The sequence below is a fragment of the Pseudophryne corroboree genome, chromosome 4 (genome assembly GCF_028390025.1).
Source record: "Pseudophryne corroboree isolate aPseCor3 chromosome 4, aPseCor3.hap2, whole genome shotgun sequence".
In the NCBI taxonomy this organism is placed as follows: Eukaryota; Metazoa; Chordata; class Amphibia; order Anura; family Myobatrachidae; genus Pseudophryne; species Pseudophryne corroboree.
Window position 1 is genome coordinate 144,848,989 of NC_086447.1, and position 24,654 is coordinate 144,873,642.

Here is a 24,654-nt window from a genome sequence, read left to right on the forward strand (position 1 = left end):
CTCAAGGTCCTCCTCAGCCAGGGTATCAAATTTGTAGAATTTTGCAAACGTGTTTGCCCCTGACCAAGTAGCAGCTCGGCAAAGTTGTAAAGCCGAGACCCCTCGGGCAGCCGCCCAAGATGAGCCCACCTTCCTTGTAGAATGGGCTTTAACTGATTTAGGACGCGGCAGTCCAACCGCAGAATGCGCCAGCTGAATTGTGCTACAAATCCAGCGAGCAATAGTCTGCTTAGAAGCAGGAGCACCCAGTTTGTTGGGTGCATACAGGATAAATAGCGAGTCAGTTTTCCTGACTCCAGCCGTCCTGGAAACATAAATTTTCAAGGCCCTGACTACGTCCAGCAACTTGGAATCCTCCACGTTACTAGTAGCCGCAGGAACTACAATAGGTTGGTTCAAGTGAAAAGCTGATACCACCTTAGGGAGAAACTGGGGACGAGTCCTCAATTCTGCCCTATCCATATGGAAAATCAGATAAGGGCTTTTGCATGACAAAGCCGCCAATTCTGAAACACGCCTGGCCGAAGCCAAGGCCAACAACATGACCACTTTCCACGTGAGATATTTAAGATCCACGGTCTTCAGTGGTTCAAACCAATGTGATTTTAGGAAATTCAACACCACGTTGAGATCCCAGGGTGCCACTGGAGGCACAAAAGGGGGCTAAATATGCAGCACTCCTTTTACAAATGTCTGAACTTCAGGTAGTGAAGCTAGTTCTTTTTGGAAGAAAATCGACAGAGCCGATATCTGCACCTTAATGGAGCCTAATTTTAGGCCCATAGCCACTCCTGCCTGTAGGAAGTGCAGAAATCGACCCAGCTGAAATTCCTCTGTTGGGGCCTTATTGGCCTCACACCAAGCAACATATTTCCGCCATATGCGGTGATAATGTTTTACAGTTACATCTTTCCTGGCTTTAATCAGCGTAGGAATGACATCCTCCGGAATGCCTTTCTCCTTTAGGATCCGGTGTTCAACCGCCATGCCGTCAAACGCAGCCGCGGTAAGTCTTGGAACAGACAGGGCCCCTGCTGCAGCAGGTCCTGTCTGAGCGGCAGAGGCCATGGGTCCTCTGAGATCATCTCTTGAAGTTCCGGGTACCACGCTCTTCTTGGCCAATCCGGAACCACGAGTATTGTCCTTACTCCTCGTTTTCTTATTATTCTCAGTACCTTTGGTATGAGAGGCAGAGGAGGGAACACATAAACCGACTGGTACACCCACGGTGTCACTAGAGCGTCCACCGCTATCGCCTGAGGGTCCCTTGACCTGGCGCAATATCTCTCTAGTTTTTTGTTTAGGCGGGACGCCATCATGTCCACCTGTGGCCGTTCCCAGCGATTTACAATCAGTGTGAAGACTTCTGGATGAAGTCCCCACTCTCCCGGGTGGAGATCGTGTCTGCTGAGGAAGTCTGCTTCCCAGTTGTCCACTCCCGGAATGAACACTGCTGACAGTGCTAACACATGATTTTCCGCCCATCGGAGAATCCTTGTGGCTTCTGCCATCGCCGTCCTGCTTCTTGTGCCGCCCTGTCGGTTTACATGGGCGACTGCCGTGATGTTGTCTGATTGGGTCAGTACCGGCTGGTTTTGAAGCAGGGATTTTGCCTGACTTAGGGCATTGTAAATGGCCCTCAGTTCTAGAATATTTATGTGTAGGGAAGTCTCCTGACTCGACCATAGTCCTTGGAAGTTTCTTCCCTGTGTGACTGCCCCCCAGCCTCGAAGGCTGGCATCCGTGGTCACCAGGACCCAGTCCTGTATGCCGAATCTGCGGCCCTCTAGAAGATGAGCACTCTGCAGCCACCACAGTAGAGACACCCTGGTTCTTGGAGACAGGGTTATTAGCCGATGCATCTGAAGATGCGATCCGGACCATTGGTCCAACAGGTCCCACTGAAAGATTCTGGCATGGAACCTGCCGAAAGGAATTGCTTCGTAAGAAGCCACCATCTTTCCCAGGACTCGCGTGCAGTGATGCACCGACACCTGTTTTGGTTTCAGGAGGTTTCTGACTAGAGACGACAGCTACATGGCTTTTTCCTCTGGGAGAAACACTTTTTTCTGGACTGTGTCCAGAATCATTCCCAGGAACAGTAGACGTGTCGTCGGAACCAGCTGTGACTTTGGAATATTTAGAATCCAACCGTGCTGGTGTAGCACCTCCTGAGATAGTGCTACTCCTACCAACAACTGCTCCTTGGATCTCGCCTTTATTAGGAGATCGTCCAAGTATGGGATAATTAAAACTCCCTTTTTTCGAAGGAGTATAATCATTTCCGCCATTACCTTGGTAAACACCCTCGGTGCCGTGGACAGACCAAACGGCAGCGTCTGGAATTGGTAATGGCAATTCTGTACCGCAAATCTGAGGTACTCCTGGTGAGGATAGTAAATGGGGACATGCAGGTAAGCATCCTTGATGTCCAGGGATACCATGTAATCCCCCTCGTCTAGACTTGCAATAACCGCCCTGAGCGATTCCATCTTGAACTTGAATTTTTTTATGTATGTGTTCAAGGATTTCAAATTTAAAATGGGTCTCACCGAACCGTCCGGTTTCGGTACCACAAACAGTGTGGAATAGTAACCCCGTCCTTGTTGAAGTAGGGGCACCTTGACTATCACGCGCTGGGAATACAGCTTGTGAATTGCCTCTAGCACAGCCTCCCTGTCCGAGGGAGTTGCTGGCAAGGCTGATTTGAGGAAACGGCGGGGGGGAGACGCCTCGAATTCCAGCTTGTACCCCTGAGATACTACTTGAAAGATCCAGGGATCCACCTGTGAGCGAGCCCACTGATCGCTGAAATTTTTTAGGCGGCCCCCCACCGTACCTGGCTCCGCCTGTGGAGCCCCACCGTCATGCGGCGGACTTGGAAGAAACGGGGGAGGACTTTTGCTCCTGGGAACTAGCTGTTTGTTGCAGCCTTTTTCCCCTACCTCTGCCTCTGGACAGAAAAGACCCACCTTTTCCTCGCCTGTTTTTCTGGGTCCGAAAGGACTGTACCTGATAAGACGGCGCTTTTTTAGGCTGTGAGGGAACATGGGGTAAAAATGCTGACTTCCCAGCTGTCGCTGTGGAAACGAGGTCCGAGAGACCATCCCCGAATATGTCAATATTTTCTGACAGGGAATCTGACCACGCAGCGGCAGCACTGCACATCCATGCTGACGCAATAGCTGGTCTAAGTATAATGCCTGTGTGTGTATATATAGACTTCAGGATTGCCTCCTGTTTTCTATCCGCAGGCTCCTTCAGGGCGGCCGTATCCGGAGACGGAAGTGCCACCTTTTTAGACAAACGTGTGAGCGCTTTATCCACCCTAGGAGGTGTTTCCCAACGTGCCCTATCCTCTGGCGGGAAAGGGAACGCCATTAGTAATTTTTTTTGAGATTATCAATCTTTTATCAGGGAAAGCCCACGCTTCTTCACACACATCATTTAATTCTTCAGATGGGGGAAAAACTACGGGTACTTTTTTCTCCCCAAACATAATACCCTTTTTTGTGGTACCTGGGTTTAAATCTGAAATGTGTAACACCTCTTTCATTGCCTCAATCATGCAGCGAATGGCCTTAGTGGACATTAGATTAGACTCATCGTCGTCGACACTGGTATCAGTATCCGTGTCGACATCTGGGTCTGCCATCTGAGGTAGCAGGCGTTTTAGAGCCCCTGATGGCCTTTGAGACACCTGGGCAGGCACAAGCTGAGAAGCCGGCTGTCCCGCATTTGGCATGTCGTCAAATTTTTTGTGTAAGGAGTCGACACTTGCACGTAATTCCTTCCATAAAACCATCCACTCAGGTGTCTGCCCCGCAGGGGGTGACATCACTTCTACAGGCATCTGCTCCGCCTCCACATAATTTTCCTCCTCAAACATGTCGACACAGCCGTACCGACACACCGCACACACACACACCGGGAATGCTCTAAACAGAGGACAGGACCCCACAGAAGCCCTTTGGGGAGACAGAGAGAGAGTATGCCAGCACACACCAGAGCGCTATATACTGCAGGGACTAACTGAATTATGTCCCCTATAGCTGCTATAATATTTACTGCGCCTAAATTTAGTGCCCCCCCCCCCCCCTCTTTTTTACCCTTTTTCTGTAGTGTAGACTGCAGGGGAGAGCCAGGGAGCTTCCTTCCAGCGGAACTGTGAGGGAAAAATGGCACCAGTGTGCTGAGGGGGATAGCTCCGCCCCTTTTTCGCGGACTATTCTCCCGCTTTTTTAAGGATTCTGGCAGGGGTAATTATCACATATATAGCCTCTGGGGCTATATATTGTGATTGTTTTGCCAGCCAAGGTGATATTATTGCTGCTCAGGGCGCCCCCCCCCAGCGCCCTGCACCCTCAGTGACCAGAGTGTGAAGTGTGTATGAGAAGCAATGGCGCACAGCTGCAGTGCTGTGCGCTACCTTGGAGAAGACAGAAGTCTTCATGCCGCCGATTTTCCGGACTTCTTCTTGCTTCTGGCTCTGTAAAGGGGACGGCGGCGCGGCTCCAGCACCGAACACCAAGGCCAGTTCCATGCGGTCGGTCCCTCTGGAGCTAATGGTGTCCAGTAGCCTAAGAAGCCCAAGCTAGCTGCAAGCAGGTAGGTTTGCTTCTTCTCCCCTTAGTCCCTCGTTGCAGTGAGCTTGTTGCCAGCAGGTCTCACTGTAAAATAAAAAACCTAAAATATACTTTCTTCTAAGAGCTCAGGAGAGCCCCTAGTGTGCATCCAGCTCGGCCGGGCACAAAAATCTAACTGAGGCTTGGAGGAGGGTCATAGTGGGAGGAGCCAGTGCACACCAGGTAGTCTAAAAGCTTTCTTTTAGTTGTGCCCAGACTCCTGCGGAGCCGCTATTCCCCATGGTCCTTTCGGAGTTCCCAGCATCCACTAGGACGTTAGAGAAAGGGGTTTGCGCATGGAGCACGGCTGCAGGATCGCGTCATTGTGGCCACACCATTTGATATGCAATGCCGAGATTACCGGCATTGTACAGGGAGGGAGAGTGGCTACATTGATGTGATTCAGCGCAAACCGCATCATCACCCTCCGAGTGAGCTCACTTCACCCAAGATTCAATAGACAGTGTCCAGGGGGAACCCGGTAGCCTCCGGACGTTCCGGGAGTATAGGCAATTATGGGTAATATACTGTCAGTAATATTCCATTTACAACATTATAAACACTGCTTGAAATGCAGTCTGACAAATTAATGATATACCAGCATAACATCCCTTACTCAAACAAAGTCTTTCTCCTGCTTTGTGGCTTTAAATCCAGTCCAGCTGGAGGAAATGAAATGCCATAGCTCCTGTTTTATATGGTGCATTTAAAAGTTGTGTATGTGTGGTGTCTGAATAATAAGGTTGAATAATTGCCTGTAGGTCAGTATTCTGAGTCTTTTTTAGAGAGAAGGGCAATTAATATATGAGATTATAATATATGACTATATACTTTCTTCTTACAAAGCCAGGGGTTTTCTTTTTGAAAATGCTTTGACCATTGCAGGTATTCATTAACCGAGATGATTAAAGGGGACATGTACTTTCTGGGTCCCCTGTGCCTACCACTACTATTGTCTACAGGGCAGCAATGACAGTGCATTCCACTGCTGACTCTGAGGTGACCACATTAAGGTATATTGACTTGCCCAGTCTGCATTGGATAAAGCTCTACTCATAGGCAGACGCAGGGGGGGGGGGGGGGGTCCGGTAGCCCAGAAACCCCCCTTCTCTTAGCAAGTCCCTCAAATTATGACAATAGCAATGGTATTTAATACAAGAGCTGCAGCCACATTATGCAGTTTAAGGGACAGAGCAGAGCTGCTGCACATGCCCAGTGGTAGCAGCTTTTTCTACCAAGTTTGCTGTGTGTGTGGATCTGAGTCCTCAGTCAGTGCACTGGATCAGAGAGCAGCTACTAGGAAGAAGAGACAGGAGCCTTACCGTGAGGTGGGAGAATGTGTGCTTAGAAAGTGCAGTACTGGTTCTATTATGTTTTTATATTAATTTATTATGGTATGTTTATCCTTTTCCTGACCACTTATTTATATTATTTAAATTTGATACAGCCTATACTAGAGACCAGCTATAGTTAGAGACCATCTATAGTGTTAAATATTAATACTGTATTCCATTCAGTATCCAGTGTATAAAAAGACCAAGTGTACATTAATGTCCAGGGTTGTTACTAGGTTCTGCTTCTGTTCCCCCAGACTCCTACACTTGCTCTACTGTTCCGCAGAGTGGGCGATTGTAGACTTCATTTGGAAACCCCCCTCTAGAAATCCTGCGTTTGCCACTGCTACTGAGTGCCAGATGGCCTTCTGTGCCGGCCAAAGTAGAGGAAGACACTTTTAAGGGTGATAGAATGTCTCCCTATCAAAGGCTAGTGCAGAGTAGTTGGTTATTTAGCCGTTGGGTAAATTGTGTCTACAATATCTTCAGCTTGCCCATCTTTTCATTTTACCCCATGCTCTTAATGTGGACCTGACTTAGTTATTCTTAAGGGCATTTAACTTGTATAGATCAAATATCCCTCCTCTGGGAAATAGTTGTGCCAGACTTTCTCTGGTGCACAGGTGCCATTTGTCAGTACAGTTGGATAAACCCTCGCCATATACGTATCTATCAAAGTATATGTGTATGTACTTTTTTATAGGACAAACAGGCGATTTAGAAATCAGTTACTAAGTACGATGAGTAATTTTCTATAAATATAGAGACATATGTATTTCACATAATCATGGTAAATTTACTCACAGTACGTACTTTGATGAATATACTCAGCCATATATTTATCAAGCACACAGCACTTACTGATTCTAATAAATCCTTTATGTCTGGGGATTTATTATTCATAGATCATTTAAACACCTGGCTCTAGGACAGATCATTTCTTTTATTTAACACTCAGAGGTGAGGACATCCACATATCCAGTGGCAAATGTTAACCACTAGTAGTCAGTCCTTTCATTTACTTTCATGAACTGTTCTATTGAGTGACCCGAGGGTCTGATTCGCAGCTGCAATTCAGTACGCAGTGGCTGTGCGTGAAATATGCCAGGATATGTAGAGAAACCCCACTCGAGGCATCCAAGATTCACCACTTGTGTATGAAGACACAGACATCGGATGCACATCTTTAGATAATTGACCTTCTGAATAATCATGGCTTTTATTAAAAAAAAGTACCGGATATATAAGGCGCAGAACCTCTAAATAAACTCCTTCCTACGTTACTGTAAATTCATTCCTCCACAAATGACAGCAGATGTGTATGGAATTTAAATTCAACGCCAGTTGACCGAATACAGTATTTTGGTCCATGATCTTGGAAAAATGCGTACATACACTTTTGCCTGGCGTGATTTCTTTTTTACTGGACTAACACCCTAAACTTAAAATTAACTTTGTGTCCGAGTGTTACATCCAGTGTTTTTTACATTCTAACAGAGAAAGTTATTTAGTTCTAGGGCAGCGGTTCCCAACCTAAGGTACGCTTACCCCCGGGGGTACGCTGCGGACTGCCCAGGGGTACTTAAGAACAAAGCCAGTAATGGCGGAAGTCTCCAGTGTCCACCCGGCACATGCGCTGTTGCACTTGGAGGACGCCGGGCAGTCCTGAAAGTGTGGCGCCAAACACCGCCTCCATTTCCCAGCCTGCTGGGAGCGTGACTGTGATGTAATTACGCTCCGGCAGCTGGCGTAGAGGGGCCCCTGGGAGCTGGCAGGGCATGTTGTATAAGTTGCAGCGTCTCTGTCACCGCGTCTTGTTTTCTTCTTGCTGGTGGGTGACAGGAAGGGACCAGGGAGGAAGGAGTCAGGACTTGGAGGTTATTGAAGGAATTTTAATCACTCAGCATTGTGAATTCTGTGTAAATATATATATATATATATATATATATATATCCATTAAGTCCACACTCACTGCTACAGTCCACAACAAAGGTGGTGCTCCATAAAGGGCTCCCAAGAAGTCCAAGATATATCCAGAGAAAATACAGGCACTCACCACTTCCTTAATGATGAAGAAATTTATTACCAATCACAGGTGTGTCTCACATAGAGACAGTCAACAGCATGTCAGCATATCATGTCGACGTTTCGGCTCCGTCTGAGCCTTTTTCAAGACAGATAAGATCACAGCAGGTACATACCCAGCAGCCCATGGGTGATCTTATCTGTCTTGAAAAAGGCTCAGACGGAGCCAAAACGTCGACATGATATGCTGACATGCTGTTGACTGTCTCTATGTGAGACACACCTGTGATTGGTAATACATTTCTTCATCATTAAGGAAGTGGTGAGTGCCTGTATTTTCTCTGGATATATATATATATATATATCTAACAAAAATAAACTTTTCTGGTGAGGACGGATGGGTGGGTGTGATTTATGAGACGAGGGGGTACTCATAAATGAAAAGCATAATCAATGGGAACGGGAGAGAAAAAAGTTTTGGAACCGCTGTTGTAGGGGAATGCTATAATCTGAAGTTAACCAAAAAACGCAGAGCATTGGGTACATAGGGCCCGATTCAGGTTGGATCGCTGATTGTGATTCAACCGCAAAAATTACTAAAACTATGTGGGTGCATGCACAGCGCCTGTCCTGCGCATGCGCCTGCATTTTCTGCGGGTGCCCGCAGAAAATGCGAACTCCTCTACCTGTAAGTCAGACAGAGGCGTTTATGGGGGGGCAGCAATGCTCCATTTCGAAGGCAGAGTCAGAGCGTTGTGGGCGGCGTGGCTACAAAACAGGGGCACGGGGGCGTAAAAAAAGATGGCGGCGGGTCTCCTGCAGGCACAGCCGGGCTGCGCTGGCGGGAGGCAACCTTAATGTTAGCGAATAAGCAGAAATTGCGGTGCGATCGCATCTTCTGCTTGATTGAGGGGGGGAGGTGGCGGTCAGCATGCTGGGTGGCCCTGCCCTTTGATGGGCAGGGCCACCCAGCATGGGTTGCAGTCCAACCTGAATCGGGCCCTTAGTCATTAGTTTTGCTCTTCCTTGGTCTTGGAAGTTAAAGATTGATCACTTACCTTGTAATGTATAAAACTGTTCAAAATATATTTTGAAAATAATGTTCATTTAAATTTCAGCCCTGAACAATATAATATCTAACTGTAAGATAATTTGCTCATATGTGTTTCCTATAGAGTTGTATTCATTAATCTGTATTTTATATAGTCCTTGTTTATTTCCTCTAGTGTTACTTGGGAACCATTGGGCGATGGGAAAAAAGTGATGTCTCTGGCTGATAACAACGTAATGATCTGGGACTTACAAGAAAGCTCTACAAAAGCTGTGGTAAGTCAGTTGTGTATATAGATGTCTGTCTTGCTGTGTTGTACCAGTAAGCGTGCTTCTAATGAGTAATCACTTGTAGGATCATAGGCAGTGTTACATAATATAATATAAAGCATTTCTGCTGTGGGTTTTTTCTTTTTATGCATCCTAAATACAATGTTTCCGTACGAATAATAAAATGCATAAGCGTTTAATTCAAATCTAGTAATGAAATCCAAATTCCATTATGTACGTACCCCTCAAATAAAAAAAATATATTTGATCATGTACAAAAGTTTATTAATCAACAAGAACATTAATAAACACATACACCACTGTGAGCGCTATACAAGCGAATACATATGGGAGATGAACTCAACTGTGTCTGTTCTACTGGCTTCTTAGGTGGCGATATGAATGTGTAATGTTTTTTTTCCTGTAATTTTATATCCAAGTGTTTCCATGGATAGCTGTTATTCCCTTCAGACATAACATTACAGTGTGATTGAAAGCCTTGGCCTGGTGTTGTAGGAGTGGCCTATTTATGCCTCGCCCTCTGTTACTTTACCAAGTAGACTGTTTTCGCCACAGGATTTAAATCAATGACTTTATTAAAAGCATGGGATGCCTTTGGTAGAATTGCAGGTTGATAAACTACTTGATCTCTCAGCTTTTTCTCTTCCTTTCCTTCCTCCCACCCTCTTCTTCCTTACATTTCATGTTCACGACTTACCGATGTTTGCAATTTTTATTAATCAACAATTTACAATGTCCTTTAATCACTATTTCCTCTCACAATTATGATTCTGTTTGGTTATGTGTATCAATTAACATATATTTTAAAGCCTTTCTTGTTATCTGGTGTTAATAGAAAATCATGTATGAGTATTTGTATTGTAGTAATGTAATATTTATATGAATTATTTGGTTAAACAATATATGTTTCTCTTACGTCCTAGAGGATGCTGGGGTCCATTTTAGTACCATGGGTACAGACAGTTCCGCAGGAGCCTTCGGCACTTTAAAGGGGTATATGCAATAGCGGGCGAATTGGCAAAATAGGCGAATTCCGGGCCGTTTTCGCCTCCAAAAATCAATTCGCCTATGCAGTGCAGTCATTTTTCGCAAAAAAACGGCCCGTCAAAATTCGCCTTTTCTCAATTCGCCTTTTTCCGAATTCGCCTTTTCTGCAATGGTACAGATGCTGCAATTCGCCTCCAGCATATTCAATTCAAGTTTGGAAATTCGCCTGCAGTGCTTTTAGACAGCAAATTCGCGATTTTCACTCCGCCACACTTTGGAGGGTGAAAACAAATAAAAAAATTTTAAACATGTTTTTTTTTGTGTTTTTTTTTTTAGGAATAGCAGATCTATTTATATTAGAAGGGATTAGGTTTTTTTTTTTTTTTTGGGGGAGGCACAAATATTATTTATATATTTTTTAAAATAATTTTTTTTTTTTTTTTTTTTTTTTTATTGCTGGAACGGTAAAATCCGGGAAAAAAATGGCGTGGGGTCCCCCCTCCAAAGCATAACCAGCCTCGGGCTCATTGAGCTGGTCCTGGTTCTAAAAATGCGGGGAAAAAATTGACAGGGGATCCCCCGTATTTTTAAAACCAGCACCGGGCTCTGCGCCTGATGCTGGTGCCAAAAATACGGGGGACAAAACGAGTAGGGGTCCCCCGTATTTTTAACACCAGCATCGGGCTCCACTAGCTGGACAGATAATGCCACAGCCGGGGGTCACTTTTATACAGTGCCCTGCGGCCGTGGCATCAAATATCCAACTAGTCACCCCTGGCCGGGGAACCCTGGGGGAATGGGGACCCCTTCAATCAAGGGGTCCCCCCCCCAGCCACCCAAGGGCCAGGGGTGAAGCCCGAGGCTGTCCCCCCCCATCCAATGGGCTGCGGATGGGGGGGCTGATAGCCTTTGTGTTCAAAAAAAAAGATATTGTTTTTTCCATTAGTACTACAAGTCCCAGCAAGCCTCCCCTGCAAGCTGGTACTTGGAGAACCACAAGTACCAGCATGCGGGAGAAAAACGGGCCCGCTGGTACCTGTAGTTCTAATGGAAAAAAAATACCCAAATAAAAACAGGACACAGACACCGTCGACAGTAAAACTTTATTACACACTGCCGACACACACATACTTACCTATGTTCACACGCCGACATCGGTCCTCTTCTCCATGTAGAATCCCGGGGTACCTGAAAATAAAAGATCAATTATACTCACCTCAACAGGCTCCAGAGATAAATCCACGGACTTGGCAAAAAAAGAAAGCGCATTTACCCGCACCAAAAACGGACTGAAAGGTGTCCCATGCTGACACATGGGACACCTATCCACGATTAAGATCTGTCAGTGACAGTTGTCACTGACAGGTCTCTAAGCCAATCAGGAAGCGCAACTTCGTTGCGCTAACCTGATTGGCTGATCGCTGTGACAGCGCATCGCACAGCTCCCTCCATTATATTCAATGGTGGGAACTTAGCGGCTAGCGGTGAGGTCACCCGCCGGTCAGCGGTGACCGGCGGGTGACCCCACCGCTAGCCGCTAAGTTCCCACCATTGAAAGTAATGGAGGGAGCTGTGCGAGGCGCTGTCAGAGTACAGACGGCGTCCAGCCAATCAGATGAGCGCCACGGCAGTAGCGCTTCCTGATTGGCTGAAGGGACATCAGTGACAGGAGTCACGTGATGTCCCGGCATTCGGGGAGAGGGGTCCCATGTGTCAGCATGGGACCCCTTTCGGTCCGCAGGTCCGGTTGTTCGTTTTCTTTTTTTGCCAAGTCCGTGGATTTATCTCTGGAGCCTGTTGAGGTGAGTATAATTGATCTTTTATTTTCAGGTACCCCGGGATTCTACATGGAGAAGAGGACCGATGTCGGCGTGTGAACATAGGTAAGTATGTGTGTGTCGGCAGTGTGTAATAAAGTTTTACTGTCGACGGTGTCTGTGTCCTGTTTTTATTTGGGTATTTTTTTACCATTAGAACTACAGGTACCAGCGGGCCCGTTTTTCTCCCGCATGCTGGTACTTGTGGTTCTCCAAGTACCAGCTTGCAGGGGAGGCTTGCTGGGACTTGTAGTACTAATGGAAAAAACAATATCTTTTTTTTTGAACACAAAGGCTATCAGCCCCCCCATCCGCAGCCCATTGGATGGGGGGGGACAGCCTCGGGCTTCACCCCTGGCCCTTGGGTGGCTGGGGGGGGGGGGACCCCTTGATTGAAGGGGTCCCCATTCCCCCAGGGTACCCCGGCCAGGGGTGACTAGTTGGATATTTGATGCCACGGCCGCAGGGCACTGTATAAAAGTGACCCCCGGCTGTGGCATTATCTGTCCAGCTAGTGGAGCCCGATGCTGGTGTTAAAAATACGGGGGACCCCTACTCGTTTTGTCCCCCGTATTTTTGGCACCAGCATCAGGCGCAGAGCCCGGTGCTGGTTTTAAAAATACGGGGGAACCCCTGTCAATTTTTTCCCCGCATTTTTAGAACCAGGACCAGCTCAATGAGCCCGAGGCTGGTTATGCTTTGGAGGGGGGACCCCACGCCATTTTTTTTTCGGGTTTTTCCCCGTTTTTTCCCGTTTTTTAAAATCGCGGTAAAATCCGCAAAATCGGCCGATTTTCGCCCGCGACTCTGGCGAATCCGTTTTTCATTGCATATGGTGAATTCCGGAAGCCACCTTCCGGAATTCACCTGGCGAATTTGGTCGAATTGAAAAAACGGCGATAATTGCCGCGATTTCGCCCGCTATTGCATATACCCCTAAGACTTTTCAACAGTGTGAACTGGCTCCTCCCTCTATGCCCCTCCTCCAGACCTCAGTTTAGAAAATGTGCCCGGGAGACTGGATGCACACTAGTGGAGCTCTACAGAGTTCTGCTAGAAAAAGACTTTGTTAGGTTTTTTATTTTACAGGGAAGCTGCTGGCAACAGCTTCCCTGCTTCGTGGGACTTAGGGGGAGAAATAGGAACCATCTTCTCAATTAGTTAATGGTTCTGCTTCCGCTGACAGGACACCATTAGCTTCTGAAGGGTACTGAACACAGCCTGGCTAGCGTTCACTCCCACAGCACTGCCGCCGCCCCCTAACAGAGCCAGAAGGCTGGTGAGTATATTACCAGAGTCCTGCAGAGAGGGGTCCTCCGGTCATCGTTGGTGGCAAAAAAAGGTACAGCGCAGCGGCTGAAGCTGCGCGAGCATGCATCTCAAAACACACACAGGGTGCAGGGCGAGGAGGGGGGCGCCCTGAGCTGCATGGAAAATCCTTACTCTCACTGGCAAAACGGTAAATACATGTATAGCCTCTGATTTACAAACCCCAGCCAGTATAAAAATCATTGTAGCTGAGGCAGGAAGGCGGGGCTTCTCCTCAGACTTGCCAGACACTCACTCTGCCATTTTCTCATGCAGGGTCACAGAGAAAAGCTGACAGACACTGTTCCACCTCATAACAACGCTGAAACAAGTACCAGGGTGTTATAGAGAGGGGGGGGGGGGGGGGGGAGTGTTTATTACATTAGGTTAGCGTGCCTAATTTTGAAATAAAGCGCTGAAGGTTTTGTATAATAAATATACATATACAATTCTCGTCATATAGGGCGCAGTGTGTGAGCTGGCAAATCTCTCTGCGTTTCTCTGACAGATTTTAGTGTGGGTCTGTCACCGATAGCTCCCCTGTGTGATTGTGGTGTGAAAGTGCACGTTTGTGACATGTCAGACAATGGAGAGAGCTCTTCCCCTGAGGAAGCCATTTTAGATACGCAGGAGTGTAATGTGGTGGCCCTTCCCTTACAGAAGGAGCCAGAGTGGGTGAGAAAATTACAAAGTAATATGTCAAAGCTTTCTAGAAAATTCTCTGAGTCTGAACAACAGACAGAATACTGGAGAAAGTCAGTGGAGGATGTACTATTTGCTGATCCCTCCACGTCATCCACACGGGACCCCTCAAGTTCCCAGAAAAGGTCACTTGCGCAGATTATGCAAGGTGACACAGATTCCGACACAGATGTCAACACTGGGGATTTGAGAGGGGTGGACCCCAAATTAGCAAAAAGCATTCAGTGTATGATAGTTGCTATTAGGGAGGTGTTAGAGATTACAGATTCAACACCTGAACCTGAGGAAAAGGCTTATTTTAATTTAAATAAAAAGCAGGTGATAACTTTTACTCCGTCAAAGGAATTGAATACATTCTTTCAAAATTCCTGGTCTAACCCAGAAAAGAAATGTAATATTCCTAGGAGAATATGTTTGGTGTACCCTTTCCTTGAGGAAGACAGGTAAAGGTGGGAGTCAACCCCCATGGTAGACACCTCAGTTTCTAGGTTGTCTAAGAAAATCATTTTACCTGCCCCAGGGTCGGCTTCATTAAAGGAGCCTGCTGACAGTAAGCTAGAGACGACCTTAAAGTCCCTTTATATGGCTACCGGAACGTTACTCAGGCCCACCATGTTGGGTTACTAGGTTCCAAATCCTCAGCTATGGCGGTTTCAGCTCGTAGAGCACTGTGGATTCGCCAGTGGAATGCAGATGCAGAATCAAAGAGGAATATTGAAGCGCTCCCCTACAAAGGTGAGGCGCTATTTGGGGACCAGCTGGATGTCATGATTTTGACGACTACCTCAGGTAAATCAGCATTTCTCCCTTATGCAGCGGCACCTGCAAAGAAAGCATATAATTTGCATATGATGCAGTCCGTTCGGCCCAACAAACACAAAAAAAGCCAAAGGTACCCCCTTCTTCGCAGGAAGAGGGCGGGGAAGAGGTAGGAAACCTACAACTGCACCAGGATCGCAGGAGCAGAAGTCAGCCGCTGCTCCTGCTAAAACAACAGCATGACGCTGGGGCTCCCCTATGGGAGTCCGCTCAGATGGGGGCACGCCTACAACTCTTCAGCCAAATCTGAGTACAATCAGATCTAGATCCTTGAATACTGAGTTTAAAGATCTTCCCCCATGCCGATTTTTCAAATCAGCCATACCAGTTTCTGTTCAAGACAGAAGAAATTTACTGGAAGCAATACAGAAATTATGTCAGGAAAAAGTAATTACCTTAGTTCCCTGGGCTACGAAAGGAAAAAGGATTTTATTCAAGCCTGTTTGTGGTTCCGAAGCCAGACGGCTCGGTCAGACCAATTTTAAACCTAAAATCGCTGAACCTTTGTCTAAAAAGATTCAAATTCAAGATGGAGACCCTGAAAACAGTAATCTCCAGCTTGGAGGAAAGGAATTTATGGTGTCGGTGGACATCAAAGATGCTTATTTGCATGTTCCCATTTACCCTCCATATCAAGCTTATCTGAGATTTGCGGTTCAGGACTGCCACTACCAGTTCCAGACATTGCCATTCGGACTGCGGCACCGAGAGTATTCACCATGGTGATGGCGGAGATGATGGTTCTCCTTCGCAAGAAAGGAGTCAACATAATTCCTTACCTGGACGATCTCCTGATAAAAGCGAGATCCAGGGAGAAGTTAGTGCAAAACATTGCACTATCTCTGACGGTGCTTCAACAGCAGGGTTGGATCATAAACCTTCCAAAATCACAAATGGAACCGACAATGAGGTTATCATTTCTGGGAATGATACTGGACACCGAGGTACAGAAAGTATTTCTACTGGTGGAAAAGGCTCTGGAGATCCAGAGGATGGTCAAACAAATTTTGAAACCAGCACACGTGTCGATTCATCAGTGCATTCGCCTGCTGGGGAAGATGGTAGCGGCCTACGAGGCTCTACAATATGGCCTATTCCATGCCAGGGTGTTCCAGTGGGATCTACTGGACAAGTGGTCCGGATCGCATCTACACATGCACCAGAGGATACTCCTGTCAGCGAAAGCCAGAATTTCGCTCCTGTGGTGGCTACAAAGTTCTCACCTCCTGGAGGGACGCAGGTTCGGGATTCAAGCCTGGATCCTAGTGACCACGGATGCAAGTCTCCGAGGTTGGGGAGCAGTCACGCAAGGGGAAAGCTTCCAAGGAAGATGGTCAAGTCAAGATACACTTCTTCACATAAACATTCTGGAGTTGAGGGCCGTTTACAACAGCCTTCTACAAGCGGCGCATCTTCTTCAAGATCATCCCATACAGATCCAGCCAGACAATGTAACAGCGGTAGCTTACATAAACCGTCAGGGAGGAACGGAAAGCAGAGGTGACAAAAATACTCCTATGGGCAGAAAGACATGCAAGAGCTCTGTCAGCAATATTCATTCCGGGAGTGGACAACTGGGAAGCATACTTCCTCAGCAGACACGATCTCCATTCAGGAGCATGGGGCCTCCACCAAGAAGTATTTGCGGAGGTAGCAAGTCGTTGGGGCGTTCCTCAAGAAGACATGATGGCATCTCGTCTCAACAACAAGCTTCAGAAATATTGTTCCAGGTCGAGAGACCCGCAAGCAATAGCAGTGGATGCACTGGTGACCCAGTGGGTGTTCCAGTCAGTATATGTGTTTCCTCCACTTCCACTAATACCGAATATTCTCAAAATCATAAGAAGAACTAAGGTTCGGTCAGTTCTCATTGTCCCAGACTGGCCAAGGAGGGCTTGGTATCCAGATCTTCAGGAGTTACTGATAGAAGATCCTCTTCCTCTTCGAGAGGACCTGCTTCAGCAGGGGCCGTTGGTTTATCAAGACTTACCGCGGCTACGTTTGACGGCATGGCTGTTGAGCACCAGATCCTAGCCCAAAAGGGTATTCTCAGCGAAGTCATTCCCACACTTATTCAGGCCAGGAAAGGAGTAACGTCTAGACATTATCATCGCATTTGGAGAAAATATGTATCTTGGTGTGAATCCAAGAATTCTCTAATGGTGGAGTTTCAATTAGGACGTCTTCTCCTATTTCTACAGGCTGGTGTGGATGCAGGGTTAAAATTGGGATCTATCAAGGTCTAAATTTCGGCCATGTCCATTTTCTTTCAGAAACATTTGGCTTCCCTTTCTGAGGTTCAGACGTTCGTGAAGGGGGTTCTGCGCATCCAACCTCCATTTGTGCCACCTGCGGCAACATGGGATCTTTATGTGGTGTTGCAGTTCCTTAAATCATATTGGTTTGAACCTCTGCAAGAGGTGGAGTTGAAGTTTCTCACTTGGATAGTGGTCATGCTGTTGGACTTGGCATCAGGCAGACGAGTGTCTGAGTTAGGGGCTTTGTCTCACAAGAGCCCTTACTTGATCTTTCATGAAGATAGGGCTGAACTGCGAACGCGTCAGCAATTTCTTCCAAAGGTTGTGTCTTCTTTCCATATGAACCAACCTATTGTGGTGCCAGTGGCTTCTGGATGTCGTCAGAGCTTTGAGGACTTATGTCACGAAAACAGCACGGATAAGGAAAACAGAAGTTTTGTTTGTCCTGTATGACCCCAACAAGATTGGGTGTCCTGCTTCTAAGCAGACTATTGCATGCTGGATCAGATGTACGATTCAGCACGCTCATTCCACGGCAGGATTGCCGATACCGACTTCGGTAAAGGCCCATTCTACAAGGAAGGTGGGTTCTTCCTGAGTGGCTGCCGGGGGCATCTCGGCTTTGCAGATTTGCAGAGCAGCTACTTGGTCAGGGTCAAACACGTTTGCTAAGTTCTACAAGTTTGACACCTTGGCTGCTGACGACTTTCAATTTGGTCAGTCAGTATTGCAGGAACATCCGCACCTTCCCGCCCGTACTGGGAGCTTTGGTACATCCCCATGGTACTAAAATGGACCCCAGCATCCTCTAGGACGTAAGAGAAAATAGAATTTTAATATTTCCTTTTCTCATAGTCCGTAGAGGATGCTGGGCGCCGGCCCAGTGCTCCTTTTTCCTGCATTATGTTTTTTCTTCTTACACAAATTATCACGTGTTCAGTTGTTATTCAGCAGTTGCTGTAAAGTTATTCATTCATTGAGCAGTGTGAGCTGGTGTGAATCTCGCCACTAGCTTAATATCATCCTTCTCTCGAAGTTGTCCGTCTCCTCGGGCACAGTTCCTATACTGAGGTCTGGAGGAGGGGTATAGAGGGAGGAGCCAGTTCACACTGTTGAAAAGTCTTAAAGTGTCGAAGGCTCCTGCGGAACCGTCTATACCCATGGCACTAAAATGGACCCCAGCATCCTCTATGGACTATGAGGAAAGGATTTACCGGTAGGTATATTAAAATCCTATTTTTGCACTTCTATTATCTCTTATAATAAGATATGTGCTCCAGTTACCTAGTGCAGTTATAAAACTGTGCTGGGGCTTGGGTATTTGGACCTCTACAGAAGGAGAAGGGCCTCGTTTCTTCCCATCCTGCAGGAACCAAAAGGGCCTATAGGGGAAAAAGTAATCTTTAGGTCCCCCCATGTCTTTGACATCTCTGACCCTGATGCCAAAAGGCCCCTTCGAGTGCATGGGTCTTCAGGCTTCCATCCGCTGCAAGGTTCAGGGTTGGCCCTTTCTTCCCGAGGTTGGCCAAAATACTCCCTAAGGAAGGGTTTTTTTTTTTAGCTCTCCCCATAAGGAGAGGGCATCAGATGACTAGGAAGGATAGTGGCCCACAAGCGTTTCACCCAAAACCTTTCCAAAAACATGATAAACACACAATAAACTTAAAAAGTTGTGGTGACAGTGAAAAAAAATATATATATATAGTGCCATGAAGCCTCAAACTTTCAGACAGGAATATAAAAATTATGCTCTCTCCTAGCAAGAATGCTAAGGCAAGGGAAAATAGTGCTACAGGAAACTGCTTGTGTGGAGTGCCATACTAAGTGCAAAGGTGGGACCCCGTCACTAGTTTCTTTTCAGGAACCCCGGCTCAGGGGTACCTGGGTGCACAGCCACTCAGGGTTCAGGCAGCCAGTCTCTTGGCCAGAAGCTTGGTATTGGTACCTTTAAGCCTCACAGCATTCAAGAGCATCTTCGCCTGACCATAGCCAAAATACTTACAGTAAGCACTATTTTTGATTGAAAGGACATTCTTTAGTTGCATAAAGGCAGCAAGAAAACAGACCTAATCATTACATTCATGTGTAAAGTGTCATAGCACAGCCAAAACACAATATACAACAAAACATAATCGGGCATACATTATAGTACATTGACGAGATATACTGCCTATATATCACAATACACAATTGACTACACAATAGTCAATATACTTGGGTGTGGTAGATAGGAGGGTGAGGGAGGAGGAATCACAAGCCCGAAGCTTTAATGAAAGACAGACACATAAGGGAAGGGTGAAAATATAGAAAAACACATGAACAAAACATCAGGCATGTGAAAAGGGGAATGAGGGTCACAGTCACACGTGGGGAGAAGGGCAGAAGGGGGGTTTAATCCTCTTCTTCCTCAGGACTGTACATGATGGAATAGTCTCTTAGCAAGCTGTGAATCAGCCTGTGACAGTCCTGGAGAGACAACTTTTCCCTCCTCAGAATGAGGTGGTTCCTGGCAAGCCACAAAGCATCCTTAACACAGTTCATAAAATGCCAGGCCTCCTGGATTGCTCTAGAGATATGGGTGCCAAAAAATAGTCCATAAAGTGCCAAGTGGTACGTAAGTTCCTTGGCACACAGTCTATGGGTTCATGTTCATGTGCATCCAACAACAACTATGCATACAGTCCCAAAAGCGGTGCATAGATGTTTACTCATGTACAGGTGAAACTCAGAAAATTAGAATATAGTGCAAAAGTTCATTTATTCAGTAATTCAATTTAAGAGGTGAAACTGATATATTATGTAGACTCATTACATGCAAAGTGAGATATTTCAAGCCTTTATTTGTTATAATACAGTATATGTTCACAAACAGCAATGTAATAAAAAAAATTCAAACACACAAAAATGACATATAATAGTAGAGAAGTTGTCTCATTACCTGTTATTACTTTACAACCATCAATTAGATGCAACTTTTTCTTCATTTTCCTGAAACACTGCTTTTTCTAAATATGTCTCAATATTCAAAATGAGACAACTTCTCTACTATTATATGTCATTTTTGTGTTTGAATTTTTTTTATTACATTGCTGTTTGTGAACATATACTGTAAATGCATCAAACACCTAGAGGGTTAAAAGAAAACTCACATTACGTTGAAAATACTAAACGGTTCAAGTCTACCAGCTCCTGAATCTCACGTGTAGGTGGGATGCATGCTTCAAGCCCACGTTTGTCTACTAATACCACAATCTTCTCCACTTCTACTATCAGACTATGCTACATTTTCCACCTCCGTCCTCCCCCACTACCTTAATACCCAAATGTATATTTTCACATAAAAACAGGCACATTTGTACAAGTAAAATTCATGAAGTCATAAAAAAACAAAATGCACTGCAGTGGCATCTTTTTTTGTAACTTACTTTGTATCTTTCCTTGGACATACAGGAATCATTCATTGTGGGAAGGATTAATAGCTTAAAGTTAATGAAACAAAAAAAAAAACAGAAAAAAAAACAGAAAAAAAATACAAACATAGGGATCCCAGACGTTTGTACAGTGTGCCTTACGTGTCCCCAACGTGACATGATGTGCAAAATATATTTGACTACTTTTCCTATATTACCTCTTGGAGATAACTGCAGCTAAGTAAGAAAAAAGGCTGTGGGCGGGCCCCTGCAACCCCACCCACCTCAGTATGCCACTACCCCCACTCACCTCAGTATACCTGCCCTAGCACTTGGTAGTAGATTTACAGATGTGTCCTAAATGCTCCTTTTTGTCCCGAATGTGCGTCTTCATCGCATTCGGATGCAACAAAGTAGAGTGGTCAAGTATGGATTCTTGATATTGTCTATCTATCTAGTACATTCTAGCAGATACTGCGACAGGTAAGCACTCTCCATGACAAATGCTTGCTCTCTTGGCTTCCTGAAGATCTCCTCCTAATTTGAGGGCCCGTCAGGGAGAGAAATGTACATGAGTGGAAATTTAGGTTGAATTATGGAATGTTAAGTGTAACTGAGCTGAGCTAGTGATGGCAGAGGCTTGTCCTAAAAGCACCTTCCATGGGTACATATGTATGTGAAAAAACAAGGGTTGTGCTTACAATCAGTGTTCTCACACCTACCCATTACTGTCTAAGGCAATCATTTCACCTATTTGTGTAGTTTAACTTGCTGTATATCTAATATGCATGCTCTGGACCAGATCTGTGGGTTGTAGAAGGATTTCTCATATACAACTGTAACTGCATCTCCACATACAAATATAGGGACACACGTGCGGGCTGTGCATAATTGGTAGGAAGTGTAAATACACCTGTTTTCAGACGTTCTTTTTCTTTAAGGATAGGGCTGATGCAGCTCTGAACTAATGATAAGTATCAAACCTAGCGAATGCATAGGAGTGGTCTGCTCCCAGAGATGGTCACAACTCTTCATGCTGTATGGGTGAATATATGCATTTAGGTCCATGCATGAGACACAGGCACAATTACGACTGACTGTGTTCAACTAAATGTGTAGGATAATCTTTCTTTGTAGAGATAGAGCGTTCTCTAATAAACTTTGACAATCCTAAAACAAAAATATGCTTAGTACAAGAATAAAATCCTTGGTGACAATTTATCATGAATTTTTCAAAGACAAAAGAAACCTTAGCAGAGGTGAAAACAGATTGAATTGAAATTAGCATTTTATAGCAGCCTGTCTGTGAAATGAGTGAAACGCGTTTCCCCAGAGATAAAGAGGCAGTCAGCTGGACTTCTGTGTGACAGTCACTGCAATAGCATAATTCTATCTTCCAAGCATCTACTGTAAGTGTGAGCTGGGGAAAAAAGGCTGAACAGTGTTTGAATTCACTGTTATTCCTCTGTAAAGTTTAGCATCAGGTTAAAAAAATCAGCAGGCCAGTGTTGATGACTAGTAATAGGGTGACGAAAAAGCACCAAGTGCAAATGTCTATTGTGGACAAGGTTTTACACACATATGCGGAGCACCACGTGCCATTGATGAGAGATGTGAACGTTGGCTACAAAGGTGTTTGAGGGCCGACCGACGCGCTACCAGGGACCAGCTCACCGTCAAAATGAACCTGAGGGCTACCAGACGTGTGGCTACAACCATGTGTGTGTGTGTGTGTGTATATATATATATAGATATATATATATATATATATATATTGTGGCAGTCCAGTCCGGATGCCACCCCGGGTGTTTGCAGGACAGGGCACAACAGTTCGGGTGCCCTGGGCTAAGGCGACCTGGGTTTAGGGCTGGACCAAGAGGAAGCTCAGGGAGGTGTTGGGACACAGCAGGTTGTCTCTTTAATGTTGTGTCAAAGATTATCTGGCAGTTGGAAATTATATTATTGTATTGCTGTTGATACACTGTCCCAGATGCAGCTTCTCCAAACACAAGTACAGGCTCAGCAGGAAACACTGCGCCTAATTCGTGATGAAGTGGGTCTCTTGCGACAGCATCATCAGGAGCCTAGGCTGTTGCAAAGATGTGGAAGCCTTCCTGGGGACCTTTGAGCGTGCGGGCGCACGCCTGGGATGGCCAGAGGATAGATGGGCGAATATGCTGGCTCCATGTTTGACGGGGGATCCCCAGAAAACGTACCATGACTTCCCAGCGGACCAGACATCCACCTATTCACAGCTTAAAGCGGCCATAATGGGTTGCATCGGCATAACCAAGGCCTGCAAAGCGATTCCAGGACTGGCGTTGGACCTCGACAGAATTCTCGAATCCAGCTTTCTGAACTTCTACAAATGGCGGTTTCTTGGCTTCAGTCGGAAAGGAATACGGCTGCCCAAATGGTGGAGACCGTAGCAGTAGACCACTGTGTGCGGGTCTTAGACATAGGCATGCAGAGGTGGGTTCTCGAGGCTGACCCTCAAAATGTGGAGGACCTAGCCGCCACAGTGGAGAGATGTGCTGCGCTGGGGAAAATGGCTAAACCCTTAGACCGAGAGACTCGACCAGTCCCAATACCCGGACCCGTCAACCTCCAGAAACGGGGGCCCGGACCAATCTGGTCGTCTGCTATGAGTGCGGGGAACAGGGCCACATCCAGAAGGACTGTACCAAACACCCTGAGCCTATGGAGTGTGGAGCAGGGAAATCAGGGCAACCAGCCTACAGCTGTGTCGGAAGCAAGGGTTCGTCTGTGCCCTCCCGGTTCCAGGTGACCCTCCAGATTGCAGCACGGCCAATCCAGGCATTTATCGATACCGAGTGAGTTGTCAATTATCTCCGCGCGGTCGGTCCCTGAAGGTGCTGACCAGGTCTTACCTGCGGTTGAGGTGCTGTGCATCCATGGTGCCACTTGCAAGTACCCAAGAGGGCGGTTTCCAGTGCAATATCGAGGGTAGACAAACCAGCTGGCGGCAGTCGTCGCCCCGCGCTCACCCTATCCTTTGATCCTGGGGTGAGATTTCCCTGGCCTATCGGAACTGCTGGCGGTTCAACTCGAGGAGTTGCCTTCCTCTCCCAACGTCATGGCTCAAAGGTCGAGTAAGTCCTCAGGAACCGAGTGTCTGTGTGGAGTCGGTACATCTATGCCAGAAGAGCCGACCGATCCGGAGGAGACGAGTGACGAAAGGACATTAATAACTGTCATGTCACTTCAGGATTTCGGACGAGACCAACCTCCGGGTAACACGATGGTTCCTTGCCCTCCAGCTGTACCGCTTCAAGGTCCAGCACAGAGCAGGAGGAACACAGGACAACGCGGATGCTCTTTCAAGGAAGTTCCTCTCCTCAAAAGGTGCAGAGCTCTGTGGGGTGAAGTTAGAGTAGGGGAGGAGGACTCGGAGAGAGATCGACCCGAAAAGGGGTACACCTGCTGAAATTGGCGAGCAGGTATGTGTGCCAAAGAAGGGCTCAGCTTCACCCGTAGGCTCGAAGCTTAGGGGGAGGATATGTGACAGTCCAGTCCGGATGCCACCCAGGGGGTTGGCAGGACAGGGCACAACAGTTTGGGTGCCCCGGGCTAAGGCGACCAGGGTTTAGGGCTGGACCAAGAGGAAGCCCAGGGAGGTGTTGGGACACAGCAGGTTGTCTCTTTAATGTTGTGTCAAAGATTATCTGGCAGTTGGAAATTATATTATTGTATTGCTGTTAATACACTGAAATACCCTGCAATTTTATACATGAGATCCCATCCATGCAGGTCAGGTCCAGGTATTGGAGCAAGCGCTCCCAGCAATCGGGCACACCTGTGCCACACTTTTATAAACCTTGTTAAGGCAAGGGCTCAGGACTCCTGATGCCAACAAGTGGCCAGGTGACAGAGGGCGGGCCAGTGGGTTAGAGACAGAGAGCCTGAGATTGTGTACATGCTGTTTGTGAACTGGTGCCTAATTAAGGTACCCATTGAACTTGCTGTGAAAAGTCAGTTTACTATGCTGTGGAAGTAAACGGTCTGCA

General features: G+C 46.5%; 1 protein-coding gene across 1 annotated transcript in view; it reads left to right on the top strand.

Moving 5' to 3' along the window:
* Positions 1–24,654, top strand: part of EIPR1 (EARP complex and GARP complex interacting protein 1) — a 568,820-nt gene that overhangs the window by 428,787 nt on the left and 115,379 nt on the right. Inside the window, exon 5 of the mRNA XM_063915479.1 lies at positions 9,211–9,310. Coding sequence (XP_063771549.1) covers positions 9,211–9,310 — 100 coding nt within the window. The remainder of the gene's footprint in view (positions 1–9,210; positions 9,311–24,654) is intronic.